We start from the raw sequence: 26,254 nt of genomic DNA on the forward strand, positions 1-26,254 counted from the left end.
TAGAGAAAATGTTTATTTGGAACCTGTATCCTTTTAAAAATTGGATTGTTTTTTTGTTAAGTTGTGAGCAGTTTATATATTACATATGTACATGTATACATGTCCCTTTTCAGAGATTAGAGTTACAAAATATCTCTCTGGTTCCATAGACTGGCTTTTCACCGTCTTGATGGTTCATTTATAGCACATTCTTAATTTTACTGAAGCCTAACTCACCTATTATTTTGTTGTTTATGTTTGGGGATCAGTCATACCTAGTAGGGCCGGGGAAGTATCTCAGCAGTACAACACCTGCCCGGTAGGTGCGAGGCCCTGAGTTTGATTCCCGATACCAAAAAAAAAAAAAAAGAGGATTTGACACTTGTTCAGAGGTTCTCCCTTTGGGACAGAATCCTACCTAGCAAAGTATCATCCAACTCAAGGTTACTAGGACTCTACTGTTGTGTGTTCATCTACAAGTTGGGTTCCATCTATCTTGAGTTAAGAAAAAAATCTGAGGTCTAATTTCATTTGTTAGTATGTGGGTGTAGTGACGTATCTGAACACCATTTGGTTAAGGGGGACTCTTTCCCCCTTACTGAATTGTCTTAGCACTCCTGTCAGAAATCAGTTGACCATAACTGTGAAAGTTGGTTCCTGGGCCTGTACTTCTATTCCGTTGATCAGTAATCTGTTTTACACCAGAACTTCTTTGGCTAGGTTTGCAGTCAAATTTGAAATTCGGTCCTCAGGTTTGTTCTTCCTTTTAATATTACCTTGGTTATTCTTGCATTTCCATATGAATTTTAGGATAGATTTATCAATTTCTGCAAAATAAAGTAGCTGTACTTTTGCTGGAGAATGTTTTGGATCCATGGGGCAATTTGGGGTATATTTCCATCTCAACAGTTTTAAGACTTCTGATCCATGAACATGGGATATTTTTCCATTTATACAGAATTTCTTTAATTTTATTTAGTGTATTTACAGTGTTTTTTGTTTTGTTCTTGGTGTGTATTACATGTGTCTTGTTAACTTTATTTCCAAATATTCTGTTCTTTTTAATGCTACTGTCAATGCAGTTGTAATTTCAATTTCAGATTATTCATTGCTGGTATATAGAAAGACAAATAATATATTAATTTATATCCTGCACCCTTGTTGAATTTGTTCATTAGTACTAAAAGTTCCTCCTGGTATACCAGATTATGTCATCTGCAAATAGAGAAAGTTTTTCTTCTTTCTAGATTTCCTTATTTCTTTGCCTTCCCTAATTTCCCCAGTTAGAAGCTTTACTAAAATGATGACTAAAAGAGACATGAGTGAACAACCCTGTTCATGACCTAAGGGGGAAGAAATTTACTCTTTGCTGTTGCGTATGTTGGCTGTAAGGTTTTGAAAGATGATGTTCTTTGTAAGTTGAGAAAGTTTCCACCTATTCCTAATTGTTTGAGTCTTTTTTTATCATAAAGTTGTGTTTAATTTTACCCCATGCTTATTTTGTGACCACAGGAAGACTTGGTATTTTACTTCTTTATTATTGTCTCATATAACATTGATTTTCAGATGTTCAACTACCCTGCAATCTTAAAATGAATTCCATTTGGTCATGGTTTACAAGACTTTTAATGTGTTGCTGGTTTGGTTTGCTAGTATTTTGTTGGGAGTTTTACATTTATGTTCATAAGAAATACTGGCCTGTAGTTTCATTTTCATGTCATTTCTTTGTCTGGTTTAGGTATCGGGCAATACTGGCCCCATACACTGTGTTTTGAAGTGTTCCCTTTTCTTTAATTTTTCTGGGGAAGTTTGTGTAGAATTGGTATTACTTCTGGCTTACATGTTTGGTAGAATTCACCAGTAAAGTCACCTGGGCCTGGATTTTTGTAGGAATGTTTTTAGCGATGAATTTATTCTCTGTAGTGGATAATATGCTCCAGGCTGTCTGTTTATTCAGGAGTGAGCTTTGGCTTCTGTCTGGTACTGTGTCCTTTCAGCACCAGCTGTCTGTTCTTCTGGGATCTTTGTGCTGTCTCCTCACCTGCAAGAATCCACTGGGATCGACCTCCGGTCCCTCCCTGCATGGAGGCCTCACCAGTCTAAGCTTTAAATCTGACTCTGTCCCTGAACCAGTATCCGTGCCCTTCAGTGACTGGTGTCCTGTCTTATGAGGTGTTGTTTTATGCATTTGGCTGCTAGTTTGTTATTTCAGACAATTAAAAATATTCTTTCCCTGCTATTTCAGGGAAGGTGGGAAAATTTTATACCTGCCCAATGTTTTTTTGGCACAACAGGAAACAAAAAACTAAAAGAGATTTACAAGGATACAGAATATAAACCACCCTTGAAAATAATACTTAGGATAAACACCCTCTGATTATATGAACAATGCAGGAAAGTTATGCCCCAAATGAAGAAATGTTACAGTAGATTGAGCAAGAAGCCTGAATGTGTGTATCTCACCAGCCACCCAAATCTGTGCACAGTTATTAAATGAGCAAGTGCATTTTATAGTGCTAGGAGAACAGAAAGAGAAGCTGTTAATGGAAAAGAAATTTCATGCAACTACTGGATGATAGAAAGCAGATGGGACTGAATTGAAATAGCAAAGGAGCCTATCACCCAGAGCGTACATGGGAGAAAACCAACCAGAAGGTAGGGACAACTGTGGAATACCTGCTGACTCCAGCGAGGTGGAGGCTGATGGAGGCCCAAGGCACTTTGCAGGCTAACTGGCAATTAGCTTCCAGAACAATCAGACCCCTGCCTTCCTCCATGTTGCACCTCTGGGTTCCACATCAGAATTCAAGACCTGCACTTCAGAGAGCAAACTGTATCTGAGGTGACTTCTCATGTGGGAATGCAGCTTTGAGGAGCCCGAGGAAGGCATGGCATATGAACACGGAGGGCAGACAGCGGAAGCCATTTAGAGAAACAGGCACAAATGCAGAGGAGTCCAGGCCATCTGCTATGGTAATCTGCCAAATTTTTCATTCATGGAATAGAAAATCAAAAACATGGACTTTTGAGGAAGCCTCACAGCAAGGAGCAGGAAGACAAAAGTGAAAGAATATGGCTGAGAACAGAAGCAGCAAGGTTGGTAGGAAGTGTTATGTGTTGAACTGTGTCCCTGACCTAAAAAGAAAAAAGACAATATTGAAGTCCCAACCCCTTGTATTTTAGAGAGTGGCCATTTTGGGAAGTTATGTTATTCCAAATGAAATGGGCTAAATAGGCCGTTCTCCAGTAGGGTGGTCCAGTACTACTGGTCTTTATGAGAAGATGGCCAGGTGAGGATGCACACCTACAGGGAGAATGCTGTGTTGTCACAAAAGTGAAGACTGGAATTACACAGCTGCAAGCTAAGGGAGACCAGTAAATCATGAGAAAAACTAGGAACTAGGAAAAAGCAAAAAAGGATTTAGTCCTGAGCTTCAGAAGGAGCTTGATTGTGGGCTTCCAGCTTTCAGAACAGTGTGATGATTACAGGGGATTTAGCTCAGTGGTTTTGCCACCTGCTGTGCAAGCACAAGGACCCAAGTTTGATCCCTGGTACCAAAAAACCAAAACCAAAACCAAAACAACAGAACAGTGTGATGATAAATTTCTGTTCTTTATACCACCCAGTTGGTGGTACTTTGTTATGGCAACCCTAGGAAACTATTACAGAGAGTAAAAGAAATTTTATCATTGAAAAAATAAAACACATTCAGGTAACCCATAGGATGGTGAAAAATTACAGAGAGAGTAAGATAATGAGGAACAGGGGAAACCAGTAGAAGACACAATAAAATTGTATATTGGCTTTAGGTCCTAGTACCCCAACATTTTTCTTAAGTGTAAATGGTCTAAATCACCGATTAAATGATAGCAATAGTTCGAGTTATGTCTTAGTTCATTTTGTGCTGCTGTAACAGAATACCCAAGATTAGGTAATTTACAATAGAAGAAATTTATTGGCTCATGGGCTGGAGGCTGGGAAGATTGAGGGGCTAGCATCTGGCGAAGGCCTCTCTGCTGTGTGAGCACGACAGAAGGCAAAGAGAGGATGAAAGAGCAAGAGAGGGCCTGAAGTTGTCCTTTCATAAGGAAGCCACTCCAATGAAGGCAGAGGCCATGTGGCCTCATCACCTCCTCAAGGTCCCCTCCTCCACACTCCTGCATTGGATGCTACGGTCTCAGCACAGACATTCAATCTACAGCAGGGCGGATGACAAAACTTGACCCAACAACATGCTGCCCATAAGAAACTCACTGCAGATATTACAGCATTGACAGATTGAAAGTAAAAGGGTTTGAAATATTATTTTGTAAAATCAGAAATGGCCATATTAATGTTAGATAAAAGCCTTCAGAGCAAAGAAAATTACTAGAGACAGAAAGGGACATGACATAGTGATAAAAAGGTCAATCCACTGATGTACAGAACCATTTATGAGTATGTATAGCGCACAAAACATCCTCAGAATACATGAAGAAAAACAGTGCTAAAAATAATTAGACAAATCAACAGTTACAGGTGGGAACTTGAGAAACCACTTTCTATAACTGATAAAGCAACCAGACAAAAAATGATAAATATACAAAAATTGAATCATACAGTTAACCAGCAGGAAACAACTGACATATATAGAACACTGCACCCAACAACAGCAGAATACATATATTTCCTTATGCCCAGGGAACACTCACCAATACATAATGCATCCTAGGTCATAAAAGAACATCAGCAAATGAGAAAAGAAGGGGAGGGGTAGGGAGGAAGAAGAAAGAAACAGTGTGTTCTCTGACTACAGTGGAATGCAACAAGAACTCAATAATGAACAATAGGAAATTTTCCAATACTGAAAAGTAAACATACTTCTAAATTTATACGTTGAAGAGAAAGTCTCAAAGGAAATTTTTTAAATACATAAAACTGCATGAAAATGAAAATACAGTGGTACTTTGGTTTACAAACTTAATTTGTTTTATGATTTTGAGGAAGATGGCCATGGCCGTGTTTGTCACCTGATGTGGAGTTGTGAATGGAAGCAAAATTTTGCCCAGCCCTTTGGTTTGAAAACTGAATTGTTTGCCAACCAAAGTGTTCATGAGCTGACATATTACTATATATAAAAATATATAGGATGCAGCTGAAAATAGTGCTTAGAAAAAATTTTATACTGCCAAAATCTTACGTTAAAAAAGAGGAAAAGTCTTAAATCAGTAATCTACACTGGCATGGTGGCACACACCTGTAATCCCAGAACTCTAGGAGGCTGAGGCAGGAGGATCAGAGGTTCAATCCTGGCCTGGATTTATGATTTAATGAGACCCTATCTAAAAATAAAAAATGGGCTAGGAATGTAGTTCAGTGTCAAGACCATGGGTTCAATCCCCAGTACCACCTGACCCAAAGCACCTATTTTAAGAAACTGGAAAAGGAACAACAAAATTAACTTAAAGTCAACATTGAGAAGATTGTAAAGACAAAACCACAGAGCCAGGGATGTAGCTCAGTGGCTCTCTGCCTGCTTGGCAAGCACAAGGTCCTGGGTTTGATCCCTGGTACCAAAAAACAAAAACAATGAAATTGAAAATAGGATAGCAATAGTGAAAAATTAATAAATCAATAAAATTGAAAAAACTCTAGAAAACTGACAAGGATAAGGAGAAGACAGAAATCATCCATGTTAAGGAATGAAACAGGAGCTACCCATGTGCACAGTCATTAAGGGGGTAATAAGAGAATATGCTCAACAATTTTATGCTAATAAAGAAGTGGATCACTTCCTCAAAAACTACTAAAGTTCAACCAAGACAAACCCTTAAATAGCTTTATAATTGTTAGAGAATTGAATTTATAATCTAAAGGCTCCTAAAAAGCAGTCTCCAGGCCATCATTTTACTGGAAATTCTCCCAAACACTTAAGATTAAACACCAATTTTACATAACTTTTTGTAGAAAATAGAAGAGGGACTACCTCCCAGCCCATTTTTGGGAGTAATATTACCCTGGTACTAAACAAAGATAAACTACAAAAAAATAAAATAATAAGAAAAAACTATAGGTAGTATCTCTGATAAACTAGATGCCCAAGTGTCAGCAAAATATTAGCAAATTAAATACACCAATTATTCTACCTTGTTAACAGGTTAGGGACAAAATATTACAGAATAATAGCACTTAATGCAGTAAAAGTAATTGAAAAGACCATTATGATGAAAAATCTCATCAAAGTAACAGAGGACAAATCACATCAACTTGATAAAGAACAGCTGTGAAAAATCTATAGCCAACATCATACTTACTAGTGATGACTAAATCCCTTTTCCTCTAAGATTGGGAGCAAAGGAAGGCTATCCCTCCCACATTCTTACTTGACATAGCACTGAAATGTCTAACCAGTGCAACTGGGAAGAAAAATAAAAGGTATACTATTTGGAAAAGAAATAAATCTGTCCCCATTTATTGATAACATAATTGTCTATGTAGAAAAAGTACAAGGAGTCTACACAAACACTTCTAGAATTAATAAGTAAATCTGGCAAGTTTCCAGGGTACAAAATCAATAAGTGAAAATCAAACGCATCAAAAATGTATATTAAATATGGGTAATATTTGTGTCTCAATTATACACCATTTAAAATTTCTCCAAATCAGAACCAAACAAATACAGAATATATATCCAGAACATTACAAAATTACAGTAAAAGAAATCAAAGAAGACATAAATAGAGAAATATACCACAAATTAGAAGCCTCAACCTAGAAAAGGTATTGATTTTCTCCAAATTTATACTTAGATTTAATGTAATTTCGGTCAAAATTCCAGCAAGATATTTTTTAACAAGATGTAGATATTCAAGCTTATTCTAAAATTTATAAAGAAAGGCATAGGCCATAGAATAGCTAAAATAATTTTGAAAAGGAAGGAAGTGGGGCCGGGGATTATAGCTCAGTGGTTTCGCCGCCTGCTGTGCAAGCGCAAGGACCCGAGTTCGATCCTCGGTACCAAAAAAAAAAAAAGAAAAGAAAAGGAAGGAAGTGGGAGGAAGCACTCATTCTGCCTGGAGTTAGAGTTTATAGATCTCTGTAGCAACAAGACAGTGTGCTGTTGCTGCGGCAGTAGACACCTCAGTCAATGCGGCAGCAGAGCTCAGCAGCAGCCCACACAAACACCCAGATCCAGCTAGCAGATGTGGAAGAGCAATGCGATGCAGGAAAATAGCTTTTCACGAATGGCACTGGGGCAGTTGGATATTCAGTGGCCAAACTGCAAAAACTTTGCTTCTAAACTTCATACTATATATAAAACCATGAGTTAAATGTAAACTATACAATAATAAACCTTTAGGAAAAATATATGAGAAAAATCTTCAGAACTAAAGGTTTGGCAAAGAATTTCTGAACCTGGAACCAAAAGCACATTTCTTAAGATTTGAAATCAGTCAACTGAACCTCATCAGATTTTTTTTCTCTGTGAAAGACTCAATAAAGTGGATGAAAAAGGTCAGCTACAGACTGGGAGGAAATATTTACAAACCACATATGTGAGAAAAGAGTTGTATCTAGAATATTTAATGAACTTCCAAATATCAACACTACACGTCCAACTCACAAAGGGCAAAAAGGATAAATGAAAAGATGTTCACTGTCAGTTATCATTAGAAATGTAAATGAAAACTACACTGAGGTGTCACCTTCTGCCTGTCAGAGTGGCTAAAATGAAAAATCGCGATGACACCAAGTGCTGCTGCTGAAGGTGCATGACCGGGATCCCTGGTACGTTGGTGCCGGAAATGTAGAGTGGTGACAGGGTGTGTTACTTGGAAAACAGTTTGGCCTTTTCTTTAAAAATTAAGCATGAGGTTTCCATACAGACTGGCGAGTACACTGATGGACCTTTATCCCAGAGGAGCCAAAGTTTATCTTTGCACAAAAACCTGTACAAATATCTGCAGTAGTTTTATTTGGGGTTGCTTCGTCTCGGTCACTTTCTCACCACTGAGACACAGAAACCAACACCCACAACACCAAGGAGGAGAAGTTGTTTTGGCTTGTGTTTTTGGCCATGGTCAGCTGGCGTCCAGGCAGGAAGTACATGGTGGAAGGGCTGGGCGGAGGACAGCTGCTAACCTCGTGGCTTCCGGGAAGCAGAGACAGAGGGAAGGAGATGCACCCCTGCAGGCCACGCCCCCCTCCTGGCATCGCATTTGGCTGTATATAGTGCCCATGATTCGCTCGCCTCCCAGAAGCCCCTCTCTGAGTGCACGAGGCTGTGGGGGGACCTCCAGATAGATGCACAACAAGCTCCAGATGGGAAACAACTCCTTGTCCTTTAAGAGGCAAGTACACTCTGGTACATCTATACTGTGGGAGTCTACTCAATAAAAATTAATTACTGAGGGGCCAGGGATTTAGCACAGTGGTTCCGCTGCCTGCCTCACAAGCGCAAGGACCCGAGTTCGATCCCAGGTACCAAAAAATAAATAAATAAATTATTGATACATGTAAAAACTTGGATAGAACTCAAATCGTGCCGAGTGAACAAAGCTGTACAGACTATGTGATTTCATTGATGAGACTTACTTGAAATGACAGATGGCGAGCAGATTAATGGTCACCAAGCTTAGAGGTAGAAGTGGAAAGAGGTAGCTGTGGCTGTGCTGTGTCTTCATGGTGGTCCCACGTGGTGCGACCTCCTAGGGCTGGATACACACACGTGTGCAGGCACACACACGTGGGAACACGTAGATTAGTGCAGTCAGAATAAGGTTGATGGTTGCACCAGGGCTAACCTCCTGGTTGTGCAACTGCTCTGCAGTTGTTATACAAGATGTTTCACCTGGGGAAACTGGGTGCTGTCCATATGGAATCTTTATTGCAGGACTAATTCACATGCAAAATTCACATGTACTTCTACTCATACCACATCCACAGTTAATTCCAAATGGAGGCTCAGTGTCAGTGTTAGAGCTAAAATTATATCATTCTTAGAAGAAAGCATAGGCCTAAGTCTTCAGGACCTTGGAGCAGGCAGTGGTTTCTTAGATATGTTGCAAAATTCATATGTGTCACCCCCAAATAAAAAAAGTTAGACTTCGTTAGAATTTAAAGTATTTTATCCTTCAAGGGATAGTATCAAGAAATTGAAATGATAACCTGCAGAATGAAAAACAAATTTAAATTATTCATCTGTTAAGAAACAGTGTATTTTAAATACAGTGGTATCTCAGTTCATGAACTAAATTCGTCCCATGATTCAGGGGAAGATGACTGCAGTTGTGTTTGCCACCCAATGAGGAGCTTGAGAACAGAAACAAAATTTTGCCAAATGCTTCTGTTTGAGAACTGAATTGTTTGCAGCAGAAGTGTTCGTAAACTGAGGTACTGCTGTGTATGATTATGTATTATATACTATAAATACATATACATGTGCATATATACACAAATTCAAAACATATAAAAAAATATTTTAGGACCAAGTTATGAAAAGACAGATGACTTATCTTAAAAAATGGGCAAGGGATCTTTTCAGATATTTCTCCAAAGATGTTCAAGTTGCCCTAAATGCGTGAAAAGATGTTCTCCATCATTAGCCGTCGGGGAAGTCTGGATGAAAACCACTCTCCCCGCTTGCACTGGGATGGCTGGAATTGAATAGACAGGCAGTAGCAAGTGTCCATGAGGGTGTGGGCAACTGGGACTGTCCTGTATTGCTGTGCTAGTGGCAGCTTTGGAAAACACTGTGGCAGTCTCTTAAGAGGTCAGCCATAGAGTCCCTGTGTGACCTGCATTCTATGCCCCTCCACGTATGTCCACACAGATGCTGCTGCACAGGCCTCCCTAGCAACATTATTCATGATGGCCACAGTCTGAAAACTTCTCAAACGCCCACCAACTGATGAGCAGAATGGGGTGCACCCACACCCTGGCACAGGATCAGGCAAGGAGACAGGAAGTACTGGTGTGCGCCACAGTGTGGATGAACCTTGAAAATGGTGCAGAGTGAAAGAAGCCAGAAGCAGGGTCACACTGTGTGATCTGATTTATCTGCAGTTCCAAAATAGGCAAACCATAGAGACAGAAAGCAGATTAGCCCTGAAAAGGGCTGGCGTGGAGCCTGCGGAGCGGGGAGCCTTTCTTCTAAGGGTGGTAAGAAGCTGCAGGGCTGACTGGGGACAGGTGTGTGGCTCAGTGGTGATCGCACAGCCTCAAGTTCAGTCCTCTGCACACAAAAAAGCATTGCACAACTGTGAGCACACCTAAAAACAACTGAATTCTATACTCAGGATAAATTGTATGGTATGGAAAGTTGCATCTCAATAAAACTATTGCAGTAAATAAAACCTTGAAAACAAAATGGTTAACGTGTATTTATAATTTGATTAGTATTTTATATTACAGTTTTTAATATCTAGAGAAGCAATGGTGTATTTCTCAGTCAGTAATGATTTGGACGTAGACACGGCTGGAATGTCCCTTAGTGTCTCCTTGGAGGTAGATATTTCCTGCGTAAGTGATGGAGCCGGCCTGTGGGCAGTCAGACTGTTCACACCACTGACACAGGCCCTGTGAGCGCACACACACACACACACACACACACACCCCCCTTCTGGGCGGTAGGCCTCCTTTTCTGTGGGTTGGAGAGGCTGCAGGGTCTCCTTCTGACTGTGCCATTGGCCTTACTCGAGCTGCACTGTAACTTTAGAAAGCAGCAGGCAGTCAGCAGTCAGGCTGCCCAGGCTGCTGCCACCCTCGCTAGCCAGGTCTGCTGCATCTGGAGGAGGCCTGCTTGGTCTTCAACTTCAATGCTCCTCTGTTGACTTGCAGCTTCCTGGCGAGGACCCTGAGGTTTTTGAGGTCTCCTCCAAGTGCCTATCCATCCTGGTTCAGCTGTACGGGGCGGAGATCCCAGACAGCCTGTCCCCTGAGAACACAGAGAGCTTCGCTCGTGTGCTGGCCTCCAAGGGTCCGAAGGATCAGAAGCTCCTGCTGCGGATCCTCAGGAGGATGGTGAGTCTCGCGGTGCGGAGCGGGGCAGCAGGTGTGGGCTCTCGGGCTCTCGGCAGCCACATGGACAGGGTGGCCACTGCTGGGATCTAATTGGAAATTTCCAGAAAAGTTGCAAGAGCAGTGTGACGCCTCCCAGCTGTCTTTCCCTGTGGTCACGGCTGCTACCTTGGTCAATCTGGCTACCTGCAGATACATGGCTTCTTTCTTGACCATTTGAGAGCAAGTTAGGGAAATTGTGCCTCCGTACCCTTTGATGGATAAACGTATTTCCTTAAAAGAGATACTCGCTTGCTTACCTGTAGTGATCAAAATCGGGAAATTTAACATGGACTCATTATCTTAGCACACTGCCGTCCATATTCCAGTTCTGTCCATTGTCCCAGTGACTTCTACAGCTCTTTCCAGAGTAGGGTGCAGTCTGAGGTCAGCTACGTAATGTGGAGTGGTCCGCGGTCTTGCTTTGTCTGGCCCGACGTCCGGGGACACGGGCTGGCTACCCTGCACGTCTGCCTGGCTGTTGCTCTTCATCCTTAGGCTGCTGCCTGGCCCAGGGGACCCTGCCCCTTCTCCGCCCACCGAGCTGGAAGCTCAGGGTGTCCATCTGCCCCCAGTAGTGATGTTAGCTTTGATCACTTGCTTTAATCAATGCGCAGGTATTACTTTAATTTTGTCATGGTTGCAAAATGGGTATTTCTAACTCTCAGTGTTTCTGATGCCCAGCATTCTAAGGAAAATCATCCTCTTCTGCCCAATTTATTTCATTTTTTTACTTTTTAAAAATGTATATAGCTGCTATGTCTTTGACAGTGCTTTGTAGCTGGCCTATTTTCCCCCTAGAGTAAATCTGCTGGCAGATTTTCAGGCCATGATCTGGGAGCTTGTGTTGAAGTTAATGAAGGAGGGTCCTGTCGGTGACCTTTGGTCTGTCGGCCTGGGTTCATTGTAGATCCCACCATCTTAGCAAGTGGTGGCTGTGGATTTACCCCAGAGTTGTACTCAAACAACTTTGGTGCGAACTTGCTAAGTAGACAAGTAAAGCTAAATCTAGGGGACATATGGTGGGTGACAGATGAGAAAGGAGAGAGCCACTCACCCTCATCACCCTTACGCCATGCTCTTGGGCAGCCCTTTTCCCTCCCAGATGGACTCACTGTCCCGGTGAGTCGGCCTGCCCGCTGGGATGCCGGCTCGGCCTAGGCCGGGCTCCCGCAGCGTGGGAGGCACTCAGGAGAGGGTGGCTCTTGAGGCTGTGTGCCACCGAGCACGGACGATACTGAGTCACCGAGGGGCAGTTATTTTCTTTTCAGGGTTTTGTTCCTCTTTCTGATGACTCAGGCAAGCAGAAGCCTCTTTAATACTCCTTTGCCTTTAGCACCTGTCTATCCCTTCAGAAGCTCTGAACAAAGCAGTCCCTTTAGACTGTCAGCTTTCACAGTGCAGTGAGACATTTCTTAGAGGCATTGTTACTTAAGGACAAAGGAGAGTCAGTCTGAGGGCAAGTGGGGTGGTCACCCTTCTCCAACAGGGAGAGTCCAGGGTCCCCACAACGTAAGAGAATGCCGAGCCCTTCATAGGCTGTTTCCCATATATTCATTTCGTGGATAAATTAGGCATAGTGAGAGACTAACAGCAGTAAAAATATAATTATAACAATACACTGTAATAAAAATTATGTGGATGTGGTCTGTCTCAAAGTACCGTGCCTCAGTTCATGAACTTAATTCTTTGTATGATTCTGGTTCCAGACTTCGTTCCATGATTCTGGTTGCAACAGAATTGCAAGCATATATACTGAGGTACCACTGTATCATACTGTATTGCATCCACGTTCTTGGGCTGATGTGAAATGCTACCTAAAAGAAGCACTTGGTGGCTTCTCCTTTGCATCTGAATTGCCAGCATCACTATTCTGATGCCGTGGGCCCTGTGTTGGTCAGCTTTCTGCTCCTGGGACAAAATACCCAACACCCCCAACATAAAGGAGGAGAGGTTTATTTCAGCTCATGATTTCAGAGGTTTCAGTCTATGGTCACCTGCTTCAAGGCAGGTACATTGTGGAAGTGTGTAGCAGAGGAAAGCTGCCCCTTTCAAGGCACTGGGAAGCAGAGCATAGACGAAGAGCTGGAGCCAAAGAGGCCAGGGACCAGAAATAATCCCGAGGGTTCTGCCCCCGTGAGCTACTCCTTCCACCCGGGCCACACCTTCCAAGGGCCCATCAGCTATGAACTCACTAGGCTGTCAACCCAGGAGTCTCTGGATCCAGTCAAGTGCCTGTTGAGATTGACCAGCACGGGCATTATTCAGTGAAATGAAAGTTCCCTAAACACAAGCCCTGCAGTCCTATGGCTGTTTGAGGGTCACAGTTGGGTGGCACCTGCAGTGTGGAGACCCCAGACAAGGATGGTTCACCGCCCATGCCAAAGCATGGGATTTCACTGTGCTTCTCGGAACAAACACTGCAATTGGAAACTGGTGAATTTCTTGTTTCTGGAATTTTTCACTTAATATTTTTGGACCACAGTTGACTATGGGTAACAAACTGCAGAAAGCAGAACTGCGGATAAGGGAAAAGTACTGGGGTAGAGAATGTGGGAATACAAGTGATGAGAAACTGTGATAAATAGTTAATTTGGCCGAGAATGACAAGAGATTCAGAAATATTGGTCTAATATCTGAAATATGGTTAGGTTTGTAGAGACCTGCAGTTCCTTACTTGGAAGTCTTGGGACCAGGTTTGTTTTGGAGCTCAGAATTTTCAGGACCGTTTTGGCAGAATGCTGACACAGTACGCTGCGGATGCTCACAGGAAGCCACAGATGATGACGGCGTCAAGCATGGGCATCTCTGTGCAGCCAAACAGAAATGTTCACGCTGAGTGAAGAGAACACGCCCCAGGCTGTACTCCGGCCCGTGTGGATCCAGGTCAGAGTTTACCACCTGGTGTGTTTTGAGCCAGACCTGTAGTATTTTTTCAGAGCTTTCTAGAGTTCTGATTTGCAACAAGGAGATTATGGACTTGTCTTTGGAAATAAATTATATACTTTTCTAAAACACCGATTAAATTACTAGTGCAGAAAACAAATTAGACTCTAAGTGGGTTGAAATTACCAGATTCCACCACCTTTTAGCTTATTTCACTGCTTGAAATGATTTCTGCATCGTCTTGACTGTCACACAGGGCTGAGTGACTTGTACCTGTAGGTGTGAAAGCAGAGGTAGATCTTTACCATACCTGTTCTTTTTGGCTTTATTATGGTAAAATGTGCATAATGTAAATTCTAACCATTCTAAGTGCCCAGGTCAGTTGCATCAGGTACACTAACTCTTAAGAATTATCACCACCATCCAGTTCCAGAGCATGTCCACCTTCCCTAAGGGAAGCTCTGTCCCCACTGGACACCAACTTCTGGTGCCCTCCCTCCACCCAGCTCCTGACAACTGCCACTCCGCTTTCTGTTTCTGTCAATTTGATGGCTCTAAGTGCCCTATCCTCTGGCATTTATTCTCTTTTTTTTTTTTGGTACCGGGGATCGAACTTAGGACCTTGTGCTTTTGAGGCAGGGCCTGGAACCACTGAGCTAAATCCCCGGCCTACATTTATTCCTTTGTGTGTGGCTTTTTGCACTTGCTGTAGTATCATCAAGGCTCGTCCGTGCAGAAGCCTGTGTCCAGGTTTCCTTCCATCATGAGGATGGATAGTATTCCATTGGATGTATACTTTCAGAGATCTGCTCATCCACTGATGGACATTTAGGTGGTTTTATCTTTTTGGTCTCATTATTGTTTTCTTATCTCTTTGCTATTATCTGAATTGACTGATGAATTCTGCTTTGGTTCAGAGGATTATGATCCCAGGTCTGGCTGTGGGAGCCCTTTCCGGGTGTCCAGTGTCTCTGACCCGCTCCCATCTTCTGTTTATTTCTGAGCACTCTACGTCATGACCTTCCATGCCCTACCCGCTGGAAACCCCCATTCCTCCAACAGACCATAGGGTCTTTTTCTAAAGCTTTTAGAAAAGAAGACACAGAGGGGTTCTGAGTAGAAATTATAACAACTGCTTAGTTGCTAAACAAGAGAAAGAATGTAGGAAGTCCTTCGGCACCCTGGAGGAGCGTGCTCCTGAAGTCTGTCTAGTCCATGCCGCCTCTGATTAGCTGTCCAGGATTTCCCAGGACAGTACGGGCCAACTGTTCGGCATCAGTGTGCTGACTCTTCCAAAATACTCTGGGTCATCCAGTGTTGGGTTCAAATCATAACAACATAAGGCTGGAGAGACCCTGGACCCCCCTCAGCTCCGCCGTGGCCTTTAATTCCCCACCCTAATGTGTAGTTCTACTGAAACAGAACCGAGTCTGGTACATTTGGGGAGAGAGCAGCGGTCACCCGAGGAGGAGTGTGAGCCCAGCTTGACTTCGGGTCCCACCGTGTCCCGCTGCTCTGTGTGCTGGCTTAGTGACAGCCATTGCTCTGGAGTCATCGGCCTGCTTTGTGTCCTCTGGCGTCGCCTTGTCTCAAGGTGGCAATAGAGGCTGGGTCCTTGTGGTACAGCTCTAGTGTCTGACCCATGAGCACTGTCATCCGGTGCAGCACCACTGTGTGCCGGGCCATCTGCCACATCACTGTTGTCTCCCGGCCATCTCAGAGTAAGCGGCCCGAGCTGCTCTGGGACACACTTCGGTGGGTTCTGCAGGCGATCATCCAGTGGGATTGGATGAGCTCTGATGAAGGCCCAGAGTCAGCTCGCATTCTGGAAAAGTGGGAGGCCGATGGAGTTGTGATTGTGTGCAAAGCACTGCACTGGGTCCCGGAACAGTGAGGTGTGCTGCTCCGCCCTCGGGAGCTCTGCCAGGGACACAGATTGAGCCGCTGGGTTTACAGAGCAGAGCGCAGTCAGTGCCTCTGTGGAGAGCCACCGGTAGTCCCCAGAGACCGTCCCTTTGGGGCTGCAGCTGGAGGGCCCGGCATTCAGACTGAGCTCAGGAGCCTTTGCTTGCAGCCGGAAGCAGCGTGTCCCGAGCAAAGGCCCTGAACCGTGGAGCTGGAGTGGGGCAACAGGAGAAGGGCAGGCAAGGCAGGGCCGCCAAATGTGCTCCTCTGTGGGCTCTGTGGTTGGGCGCTGTTACTGAACTGTGAAGCGCTGGTCTCTGGTGCCACCAGGGTTCCCTTCCAGTGAGCTGAGAGACACTGGCTCTCCAGCCGCTGTGCACTTCTGAGCCTTGGTCTGCATGGAGCCCCCATTAGTGTCACAGCCACAGAGCCGGACTCCCTGAGGTACTGTGGAGGAGGAGCCAGCCCAGGCCAGCGCTGCTGATCTCCGGGGTCCCTGCCTCAGTCCTGAGGGTGGTGAGACCGAATGCGCAGAGGACAGGGATGCGGGCCATGCCAGGAGTGCTGGGGAGCACATCCGGTGACCCTGGCAAGGCCGCCTCTCAGCCCAGCTTGCTGGGGCAGAGGAACCAGAGACCCAGCGGACAGGGTGGGCTGGATGTGTGACCGGGCTCAGTACCTGGATTCGGGGCATCTGGTCCCTGTGTTCCTAGATTGTGAGGGAGGACCCCAGGCTGTCCCTCAAAGCGTACCCCAAAGTCGCACTCCTGAAGTCGACTCCCCAAAGTCGCCATCTCTCTCGAAGACCTCCTGTCCCACGGCTGGGTGCCCCTGGGCTGTGCATGGCCCCTCACGGGCAAGGCCAGGGGCGAGCTGGTGGCGGCTGGCACTGTGTTCCGTAGTCATTGGGCGGTGACTTTCTAAAGCCCGAATTCTCACCAGCACGCCGAAGAACTAAAAGGTTTTCATCTGTGCTAGTAGGGTTGGGATGTTTGGCCCCTAGAGTCCTCCTCTTAGTCTGTATTGAGAACATTCGGAGAAGTTGGGAAAACCTGAAGATGTAATTGTCTGTTGTGATTTACAGGAAGTTGGGAGGTTTTATGGTTATGCTTTGTGCCTCAGCTTTAAAAATGTGACAGAAATGGTTCAGCTTTGCCCTAAACTTGGAGTCCCTGGGTTTTCCCTGGTAATGGCTGTGGATTAGCTCCTGTCTCTTAATCAGTGCCAGCTTATTTCTGCGCTCGAACTTCCGGCTGTGCGTGGAGTTGGCTGAAACGTGTGGGCTGACGACTCTGGCTGAGGTGTGGTCAGCTGAGCTGGCCTCCCCCTGTGCGGTGCAGGTGGCGGGTGTGGCTGGGAACAGCCCTCTGAGGAGGGCCCGCGTCACCGATGGGGACCCTCACGTGGCCCTTCCTCGGAGACTGCCCCAGGCCTGTGGGGTTCTGGCTATGCCCGCTTCCCTCCCCTCCCCGGGTGCCCCGGCCTCTCTCATTGCCCGGGAGCAGACGCGTCCTGCTGCTGCTGAAGGTGCCGTGGCAGAGCACTTCTCCATGCAGGCTTTAAAGCTGTGGAGAGAGCAGATGAAGACACTTGAAGCCTGCAGCATTATTTTCCTCTTTTAGGACCAGGTTGATTTGTAAGGAAACAAGCTTTGAGGCAAAACAAAAAAGGCAAATGATGTCTATCTCTCTCGTATCTTTACTTTTCTCATGTTTAATGTCCTCTGTTCTCACTTATTTTCTAAAAGGAAAAAAATGGGGATTGATATGAAGTCAGTGAATTATTTTTTCTTTTTGGTGTTTTTGAGACAAGTTCTCGCTGTGTAGCCCAGGCTGGCCCTCAGCTTGCAGCAATCATCCTGCCTCAGCCTCCCCAGTGCTGGCATTACAGGCATGCACCGCCACACCCAGCAAATTCAGTGAGGTTTTTAAGAGAAACACTGGCTCCCAAATGAGTAAAGAGTCAGTGCAGTCAGTGTTACGGACTGTGGCCCCTGAGGAGATCTCCCTGGAGCTCAAGAGGGTGCATGTTCTTCAGAGGTCCTGAGAGAGCTCGCTCTTCGAGTCCATCCATGCACACCATTTAGGGCTGCAGCGGAGAAGCCTCCTCTGCCAGCGGTTGCCATGGGGTTGTGAGTTTATCCAGAGCTTTTTATTTTTTGGTGCTGGGAATCGAACTCCGGTCCTTGTGCTTGCGCAGCAGGCAGCAAAACCACTGAGCTAAATCCCCAGCCCCATCCAGAGCTTTTTGAATGACTTTCTGATAGCTTTCCATCAAAGTGAAACAATATCTTTCCTGGACTTTTACTTAATTCCCCAAGGAGATGCTCCTGAGACTCAGCAGGATGGAGGATGCAGATGGCCGTGGGATAGCCACTGGAAGCCAGGCCTCTGGACTCACCTCCTCTGTGGAGTCAGCAAAGTCGCCATCCACTGAGGAGCCTTGAGGGGACCTGCTGGTCTCACCATGGGTGTCCCCAAATCCCTCTGAACCTCCCACCTCCCTCACCCTTGTTCCCCCACCCCACCTCCCCACATGCCGGACCTCCTGACTTGGCTGGTTCCTTCACTCCTCTTTCCTAATCTGATGTTTGCACCTTGTGCAGCGTAATCCTCCTTCTGTTCTGACTTTTTTTGTCAAGAGACTCAGGTCTCCTGCCCCTTCCTGTAGTTCTGGTAGATAACTATGTCCCCTGCCTTCTCTGTAGAGCCTTCTCCTCTTCCAAGTTCCTGTTGCCGCTGGTGACACATATGCCTTCTTTTTATTACAAAACATTTTAAAACAGAAAAATTAAAAAACTAGTATGATGAGCATCTATGTAATCAAGAGTTGTTATCATTTTACCATATTTTTCTGAGTAATTGTGTTTTCAAAATTATGTAGAAATGGGGACACTATAACACTTGACCCCTAACCACAGTACTGCTATCAAACCTAAGAAAATTAGCAATTTTATAATATTATTGTATCAGCTTTTCCACTGCTGGACACAATATATACCTGACACCCACGGCTTAAAGGAGGAGAGGTTTAATTTAGGGCATGGTTTCAGGAGGTTCAGTCCATGGTCAGCAGGCTCCTGTGCAGCTACGTCATGGTCGAAGGATGTGGTGGAGCAAAGCTATTTAGTTTATGGCAGCAGGAAGCAGAGCAGAGGAACTATGCCACAGAAGAAAGGGCCAGGGACCAGATATAGCAGTCAGGAACCCCTCAATGACCACCCAGACACCCAGGAGTGAGCCACCAGTCCCCTGGGCTGCCCGTAAAACCAATCAAGTTGAAACAGTCAAACTGCCGCAACTGTTAATATCCAGTTCATCTTTAATATACCCTAGTTGTCAAAAATGACTGACAGCTTTTTTATGTTTTAGCCATATTCCACCCAAATCACACATGCTGTATTTAGTCAATGTTTTCTTGGTCTCTTAATCTAGAAGCGGCTTCCTGGGTTTTCCCCTCTGTGATTCTGAATTTTTGAGAAGCCCAGTCAGTTGTCTTGCAGAAGGTCTGCAGTCTTATGATGGCTTCCTCATGACACTTTGGGTCAGAATACTTCCCCCTGGTCACGTCTGGCGTGTGTGGTGCAGGCCGTCCCCCGTGGAGCTGTGCTTGTGGAGGAGCCATCCTGCACACCGCACCATCTTGTCTCTCTTGGAGAGATGCACTGTGAGAATGGCCCTGTCACACAAACAACTTTTAAAGCAAGAGGTAAAAACTGTAAAAATAGGATAATATTCATGGAGCAAAGGAAATAGTCAATTTTTAAGCCTAAGGGAGAAAACATTTAAAGTATGGAAAGACCAGTCTATTTTTCTTGGTAACAAATATGATAACCCTCAAAAATACAGAAGCCCTGCCAGGTTATTAATTGACTGAGCATCTACTGAAGGGAAGTTGTAAGTAAAAGCTAGGAGTCCCTGGGATTCATCCTCTCCTAACCTTCTAACAACCAAGGAAGACAAAGGGATCAAACCTCACTGTAGTGGATCATTTACCTGTCGACAACCCGAATGTTCCCATTTATGGGGAGCTGTTACCTGGTCCCATGTGTAGCGATGCTGAGTCACTGTGGCTCTTCGTTTGACCTCAGTGGTCATTTTAACCATCGTCAACATTTTGCCATGCAGAAGGCTGCAGACTCCCTTGCTAATTTGGGGTTCTTTTTTTTTTTTGGTACTGGGGATGGAACTCAGATCCTTCTGCTTGTGCAGCAGGCGGCAAAACCACTGAGCCAAATCCCCGGCCCAATTTGAGGTTCTTTATGCAATTTTTTTTTTTGGTACCAGGGATCAAACTCGGGACCTTGCACTTGTGAGACAGGCACCCAAACCACTGAGCTAAATCCCCAGCCCTAATTTGGGGTTCTTTAATGACATGTTTCTAACAAACCTTTCTCAAAATAATGAGTATTCAAAGTGTGGTGTCAGGGTGAGCATGTTTGAAGCACATCTTTGTCCCTGCATACGGCAGTGGACAGTGCTCCGGCGGCCTGTCCCTCAGGGGCACCTTCACTAGATGTTTCTAATGTGTTTAAAGTCACATTTGAACTGGAGCTTCATTGTGTGTAATCTGTATTAGTCTTGAGGAATGGATCCTACTTACTGAAAGAAACCACAGTTCGTATTTACCTTACGTCATAGGAATGTATGCTTTTCTTTAAGAAGATGGCTTCCAAGTGGACAGGCTGCATATCAAGTGGAGAACCACATTTAGTTTCTGACTTTTTGGTTTTTAAATAATCACAGAAAAAGATAAGGGTAAAAAGAATATTTCAATTTATATTTTAAGTACTTAGAGAATGTTCTAAGGTCAAGCTGTTAGACAAGTTGAATTTGCAGAGATAGCATGAAATTTTGGTTTTTGTAAGCTAATGTGTTTAGCTTACTATAAAGTTCAGTGAAAAGAAATACTTGACCATGTTTAGGGACCTGATTTTTTAACATGATTGTATCTGATTATATAACATGATTATATCTGATTTTTAACATTATTTTGTTCCAAAACAAGTGATACTGGCAAGTTACCACTTACTCCTTTAAACTGCCACCCTGCCAGTTTTAGAAAAGATGACAAAGTGGGTGGAATTGGATCTTAAAAGTGAAACACGTGTATTAAAGTGAGTGTGCTTTGTCTCACCCACGTTATGGAGCTGTTGTATGAGTCGCTTAGCCTTCAGTGTGACAGCCCAAGGCTCCTCTGTGCTGAGCCCAGGGTCCTGGTGCTGGCACTCAGTGGTGGACAGACACAGGCCCCTGCTCTGGTGGAGCTCACTGGGGGAGGCTGACAGCCACACTCCTTAACTGTATGGGGTCTCGGGTAGTGAGGGCAGGAGAGGAAAAGTACAGAAGGATGGAGCTGTAGGAAGCAAGAGGGACGTGTGTGACTGGCAGAAGGCACAGCTGGGAAGACCTTCTGTGTGCATGGTATGTGTGTGTGTGTATGCAGAGTGGAGTCCTAGGCAGAGAGCAGCACCATCCCTGAGGCCACGGACTGGTGCCTGGCTTACTAGGAACTGTAAGAAGCCTGTGTGTCCAGCACAAAGTGAGCACGGGGAGATTGCTTAGACGTGAGGATGACAGCAGGAAGGGTGGGGTGGTGGGAGGAGGCCACGTGGGTCCCATGGGCCTCTGAAGACCGGCCTCGTTCTGAGGGAGGTGGTGCCTAGGGGTGTGAGCAGAGGGCACAGTCTGGGTGCCACACTGAGAAGCTTCCGGAAGCGATAAGGGGCGGGAGGTGTGTTGGAAGGTGGCCTGCAGGGGTAACGGCGCTCATTTGGATAGGTCTCCGGTGGTCTCCAGTGGAAGCACAGGAATTTGCGGGCAGATGGGATGGAGGCTGAGACAGAGAGGACCAAGATGACTCCAGTTCTCCAAAACTAAGACGGCCAACACTGCAAGAGGGGCGATCTGAGAGGGAGAGAGAAAATCAGGAGCCCGTCAGGTTTCCACCGGGAGTGTCCAGGTGATGGCTGTGTCTGTGGTCTGCAGGCCCGAGAAGAGATGTCTGGATTGGACAGAGGAACACTGGGGGCTGAGGTCAGACTCTGGATGCCTGGCTGTGGGCTCTAGAGGGTCCAGTCAGTGGTCACAGCCGGGCCTAGAATCCGACAGGGAGATGGCACGCGATGAGGGGAAGAGGGTGTGATTATAGGCGAGAAAGCTGAAGAACAGAGTGCTGAGCAGGAGTCCTCTCTGGGCTCATTGGGGTTACCGAGCGCCGTGACAGGTGTGGGATTGAAGACCAGGGTGGTGAGTGGGGAGTGGGTATGTTGGGGACCAGCAGCTCCCTGGAGCAGGGGGTGTAGCAGATGTCTTCCTCCGGTGACACCAGACTGGAGGCTGAGGGTGGGGGACTTCAGGGAAGAAGGACACACAATGGTTGGAAGCAGCAGTGACAACCACAGCGCCTTCTCCAGGCCCAGGCTCAGGCCCTGGAGTTGCTGGCTTGGGCAGCGTCCTAGGAGAACAGCAGGTTTCAGTTAGGGCAGGAGTAAGGGAAGAGTCTTGGGAGAGGTGGGGTGTGGACTTCAGAGCACAGCAGAGAGGGTGCAGGGGATGCGTGGAGGTGGGAGTTGGGAGAGAGGGTGCGTGCGAGCCTCACGGGGATGAAAGCCTGCTGGGGGAGGCTGCAGCTGAGGAGGAGATGAAGGAGAGGGGTTGTGCCCCACCCCTGCCCATGGGCGGCACAGGGGCCACCTGACCCCGTCGCCCTGCCGAGGACGCCTGTGTGGGCCCTTCCAGCCACCCTTGGGGCTCTACCAAGGCCGTGGGACTTCCTGGTTAAGGCTTACGTCATCAGCCTTGCATGATGGCACATTATAACATTCTTCACACTTAGCCCGCCCAGCGTCACCCTAAAAACTGGCGCTGTTGTGAAATTATTTGGGATCTGCATCCCATTTCCATCGCTGTTCAGACCAGGGCTGCCTTTTGACTTGCCTGTCCTGTGACTGCCTGGAAGAGATTCTCTCTTCTCTTCCGCTGTGGCCGTCGGTCTTGTCACCTGTGCATCGTACCCACACACACTAATCATTTCCACCGTGACTCTTCCACCGTCCCTGGTTTCATGAAATCCTCCATTTTTGCAAGTTTTTAATTTTTCCATCACTTTGTGTTTGAGGGGCACAAACCTCTGTGAGCCAACCCCTAGAATTCATCAGTGAGACCTTGGCGGCTGAGCATTTGTGCTTCCTCAGTCGGTCAGAGCTCCTGAGGGGTGGTAGGAGGAGAACCCCCTCCACCCCAAGTGCTGCCGAGGTCTCTACTGAGTGCCCTAAATGGGAAGCATCACTGCAAACAGCTCTTCTGATCACGGACTTTGGCTTGTGGAGCGATGGGCTGGCCATGTGATCTCCGTCTGTGGTCTCCGTGCAGACCACGCGGTGGTGAGGGGCCTGCCGCGTGCAGTGGAGACCCTGGTGCTGCGGCGGCCCGGCAGCTGAGCAGCCCCGGGATGCCATGGAACTGTCGGGGGGCGATCGTAACTCTGTGTCCCAGGGGTCTACTTCTTCCGGCTCCATTGTTAAAGGAAGTGTTTGAACTTGCTCCTGGGAACGATTTCCTGTGGACCCTGATTTCTTGTCCCACTTGAGAGCATGCTGCTACCCTGACACTCGTTGAAGCAAATAATGACCTGGGCGCTCATCTCAAATATTCTTGTTTCTCTCTGTGATTCTGTGATTTGTACACAGAACAAATATATTTATCCCTTCTCCAGAGAAATTCTCAAATTTTCATGCAGTATAATTTGTCTGGTTACCAAATACTTTTATTTACTGTAAACCAATAGTATTTGCTTTCTTTCCACAAACACCCCTAGAAACATTGTCGATTTCATTTATTGAGTCTCCAAAATATTTAAGTACCACAAAAGTTTTAATGCCACTGTCTTCTTTTCCTGATTTCTTCATTGTTCTGTCAAGAACCGAGGCCTGTTTATAAACTCCACATGGGCCTTTTGTGTAGTGGATGGATGTAGCAGGGTTTTTAATGAAATTTGAGCTGTCTCTCAAGATCACAGATATTGGGGCCTTTAACATTGCAGCGTTGCCTAGCAACCTGGCACTCAGTGCCTTTCCTGGCTCCGTAATAACATGGTACACTCTCCTTTGCCAGCCCTGATGAAAATGTAATGGAAATAATCCCTTTCTAAGGGTTACACTCCATGAGTGGGCAACAAAACAGATTTTTTTCCCTCTTGCCACAGCCTGGACAGGCTTTAATTCAGTACACAAAGTATTTTCTGAATGTTGTATATAACAGAATGAAATATATTCTAAGATAGTATTCTTAAAAGGAAGGCCTGTTGTTCTTAAATAATAGTTATAAATACTGTAGAAATTGTTAACAAATGCCCACATACCCTTAGCGTGTTAAAAAGAAAATTGGATTTACTTGTTAATTCAAGAATGCCTGCTCACCCTTAATGTATTCTCTCTGGACTATAATAAAGCCACAAGCTTTAGAATAAAAACATTGCCAGTCTAAATCAGCGAAAAGTTTGACATGGATTGTTTTTTATATATATTTTTTGTAATTTTAAAGAAGTATTTTCAGTTACAAAATAATACAACATATAAATGAAGTTCAGAAGGTAGAAACAACTCGGATGTTCATCAGTTGATGGATGGATAAGTTCAACATGGTATATCCATCAGTGGAATAGTGGTCAGCCAGGAAAAGGAAGAAGGTAGTGACAGGAGGTACAACGAAGTAGACCTTAGAAGCATTAAGCTATAGAAGTTAAAATCAAAACACCATGTGGTGTATGATTCCATTCATAAAGAGTACCCAGAACAGGCAGGGTGTAGATAGGTCCAGCCCCTTCAGAATCTGCAAAGCCACAGAGTGCTTGGGGTGGCCTGGGACACAGAAAGGGCAGGAGGGCACAACTGGTAACGGCATGATGAAAGCGCTCTAGAACTGACTGTGCTGATGGGTTCCTGCTGCCTCTGAATATGCTGAGGACCACGAGGTTGTACCCTTCAAATGGTGACTTGACTTTTTAATGGGTTGCAACACCAAAAACAAAAGGAAAGATAGATAACTTCAGAAATGTAAGTAAAAAGAAGAAAGCTATAGCCCATAGATTACCATAGTTAATACTTTGGCTTATTTCTTCACAATCACACACATGTACCCACCCACAAAAACATGGAGGTAGAGGGTAGTCAAAATCCATGGTGAATGTTTAGATTTTTAAAAGGACTTATTACAGTAAAAAACACATTGCCATGAACTCCCCTCAAAATATTCCCCTTCGCTTCTGGCACATTTGTCCCCTCGTCCTGGCCACTTTCTGAAGCATTCCAGAAGTCCTTTTCTGTGAGGGTCTTTGCAAGGTGTGGTAAAAAATATGGTGAATGCTGCTGAGCCCCGTCCAATGAGCAAGGAGGCTCATAAAACACACACTGTCCTCGTCCACCTTACTCATCAGGTCTGGCAGTGTGGAACCTACTGCTCTTCCCCAAAGTCAAAAGGACCATGGACGGGAAGCATTTAGAATCCATTGAAGACATCGAGGCAGCCAGGACAGCACAGCTAAAGACACTCAGGAAAGAGGGCTCCAGAGCTGCTGCAGGAAGTGGTGAGGACCATGGGATGAGTGTGTTTGGAGCAAGGGGAAGGATTTTGACGGGGTTAGTGGCAATGTCTTTTACTGTAATAAACTTAAAAATTTAAACATTTGCCATACTTTTCAATCATATCACATATGTGTATTGTGTAAACATTTACATGTATTAACATATATTTCTAAATGAATTGAGATTTTAAATTATGAAGGTGAAAAGTTCATTTGTTGACCTTGCTTGTCTGCCTTAATTCCAATGAAATGGTTAAAATAAGTCTGAAAGTAGTAAAAATGCACACTCTCACTGCAAACAGGGGAGCTGATTTGAGAAATCTCTAGGCGACAGAGTTGCCCCGGCAGAGTTTGGAATTAGACCACTGAGGGCGGGGAGCAGGGCTCTGAGTGGGGCTGTGGAGCTGAGTGGCTGAGCCGTGGTCTAGGCTGCCCTCCGCAGCCCGCCGTCCTCCTGGACTGAAGGCCCTGTTGGTTTCTCACTCATTCACTCCAGGGCAAGCCCGCTCCTGCTCTCAGCGGCATTTTCCTGGAAGCTTCCCAAGGAAGCCAGGCAAGATCTTCACAGTCCCTGAGGCAGCGAGCACGTCAGGCTGCCAGTGCTCAGTCAGACAGCATCGCGGATGGCTGTGAGCGGACAGTCAAGGGAGGTCAGAGCCGAGGAGTGGCCACCGAATGTCACAAAGGTGACTGGTCTCATTAGTAGCCTCATAAAGACTTAAAGGATTTTTGCATTTTTGAAATGTTATTTTCAAATTTAAGAACCCAGTGGAGGGATCAAATGATGGAGTAATCTGAGGAAAACCAAATGAATTATTTCTCAGACCAATTTGGAGAGTTCTTTCTCAGCACACAGTAGGACAT

The 26,254-nt window shown here is 45.3% G+C and overlaps 1 protein-coding gene across 6 annotated transcripts in view; it reads left to right on the forward strand.

The window, feature by feature from the left end:
• The window catches only part of Ulk4 (unc-51 like kinase 4), a 379,759-nt gene that overhangs the window by 280,104 nt on the left and 73,401 nt on the right, over window positions 1-26,254 (forward strand). For 5 of the 6 annotated variants that reach the window (XM_004835115.3, XM_087210691.1, XM_087210693.1 and 2 more), the window contains one exon: window positions 10,799-10,981. The exons of the other annotated variant lie outside the window; for it this stretch is intronic. In XM_004835115.3, coding sequence (XP_004835172.1) covers window positions 10,799-10,981 — 183 coding nt within the window. The remainder of the gene's footprint in view (window positions 1-10,798; window positions 10,982-26,254) is intronic. 6 annotated transcript variants of the gene reach the window in all.

The sequence above is a fragment of the Heterocephalus glaber genome, unplaced genomic scaffold (assembly GCF_053883595.1).
Source record: "Heterocephalus glaber isolate CG9 unplaced genomic scaffold, H.glaber_assembly_v1.0 deba00001175, whole genome shotgun sequence".
Lineage (NCBI taxonomy): Eukaryota > Metazoa > Chordata > Mammalia > Rodentia > Bathyergidae > Heterocephalus > Heterocephalus glaber.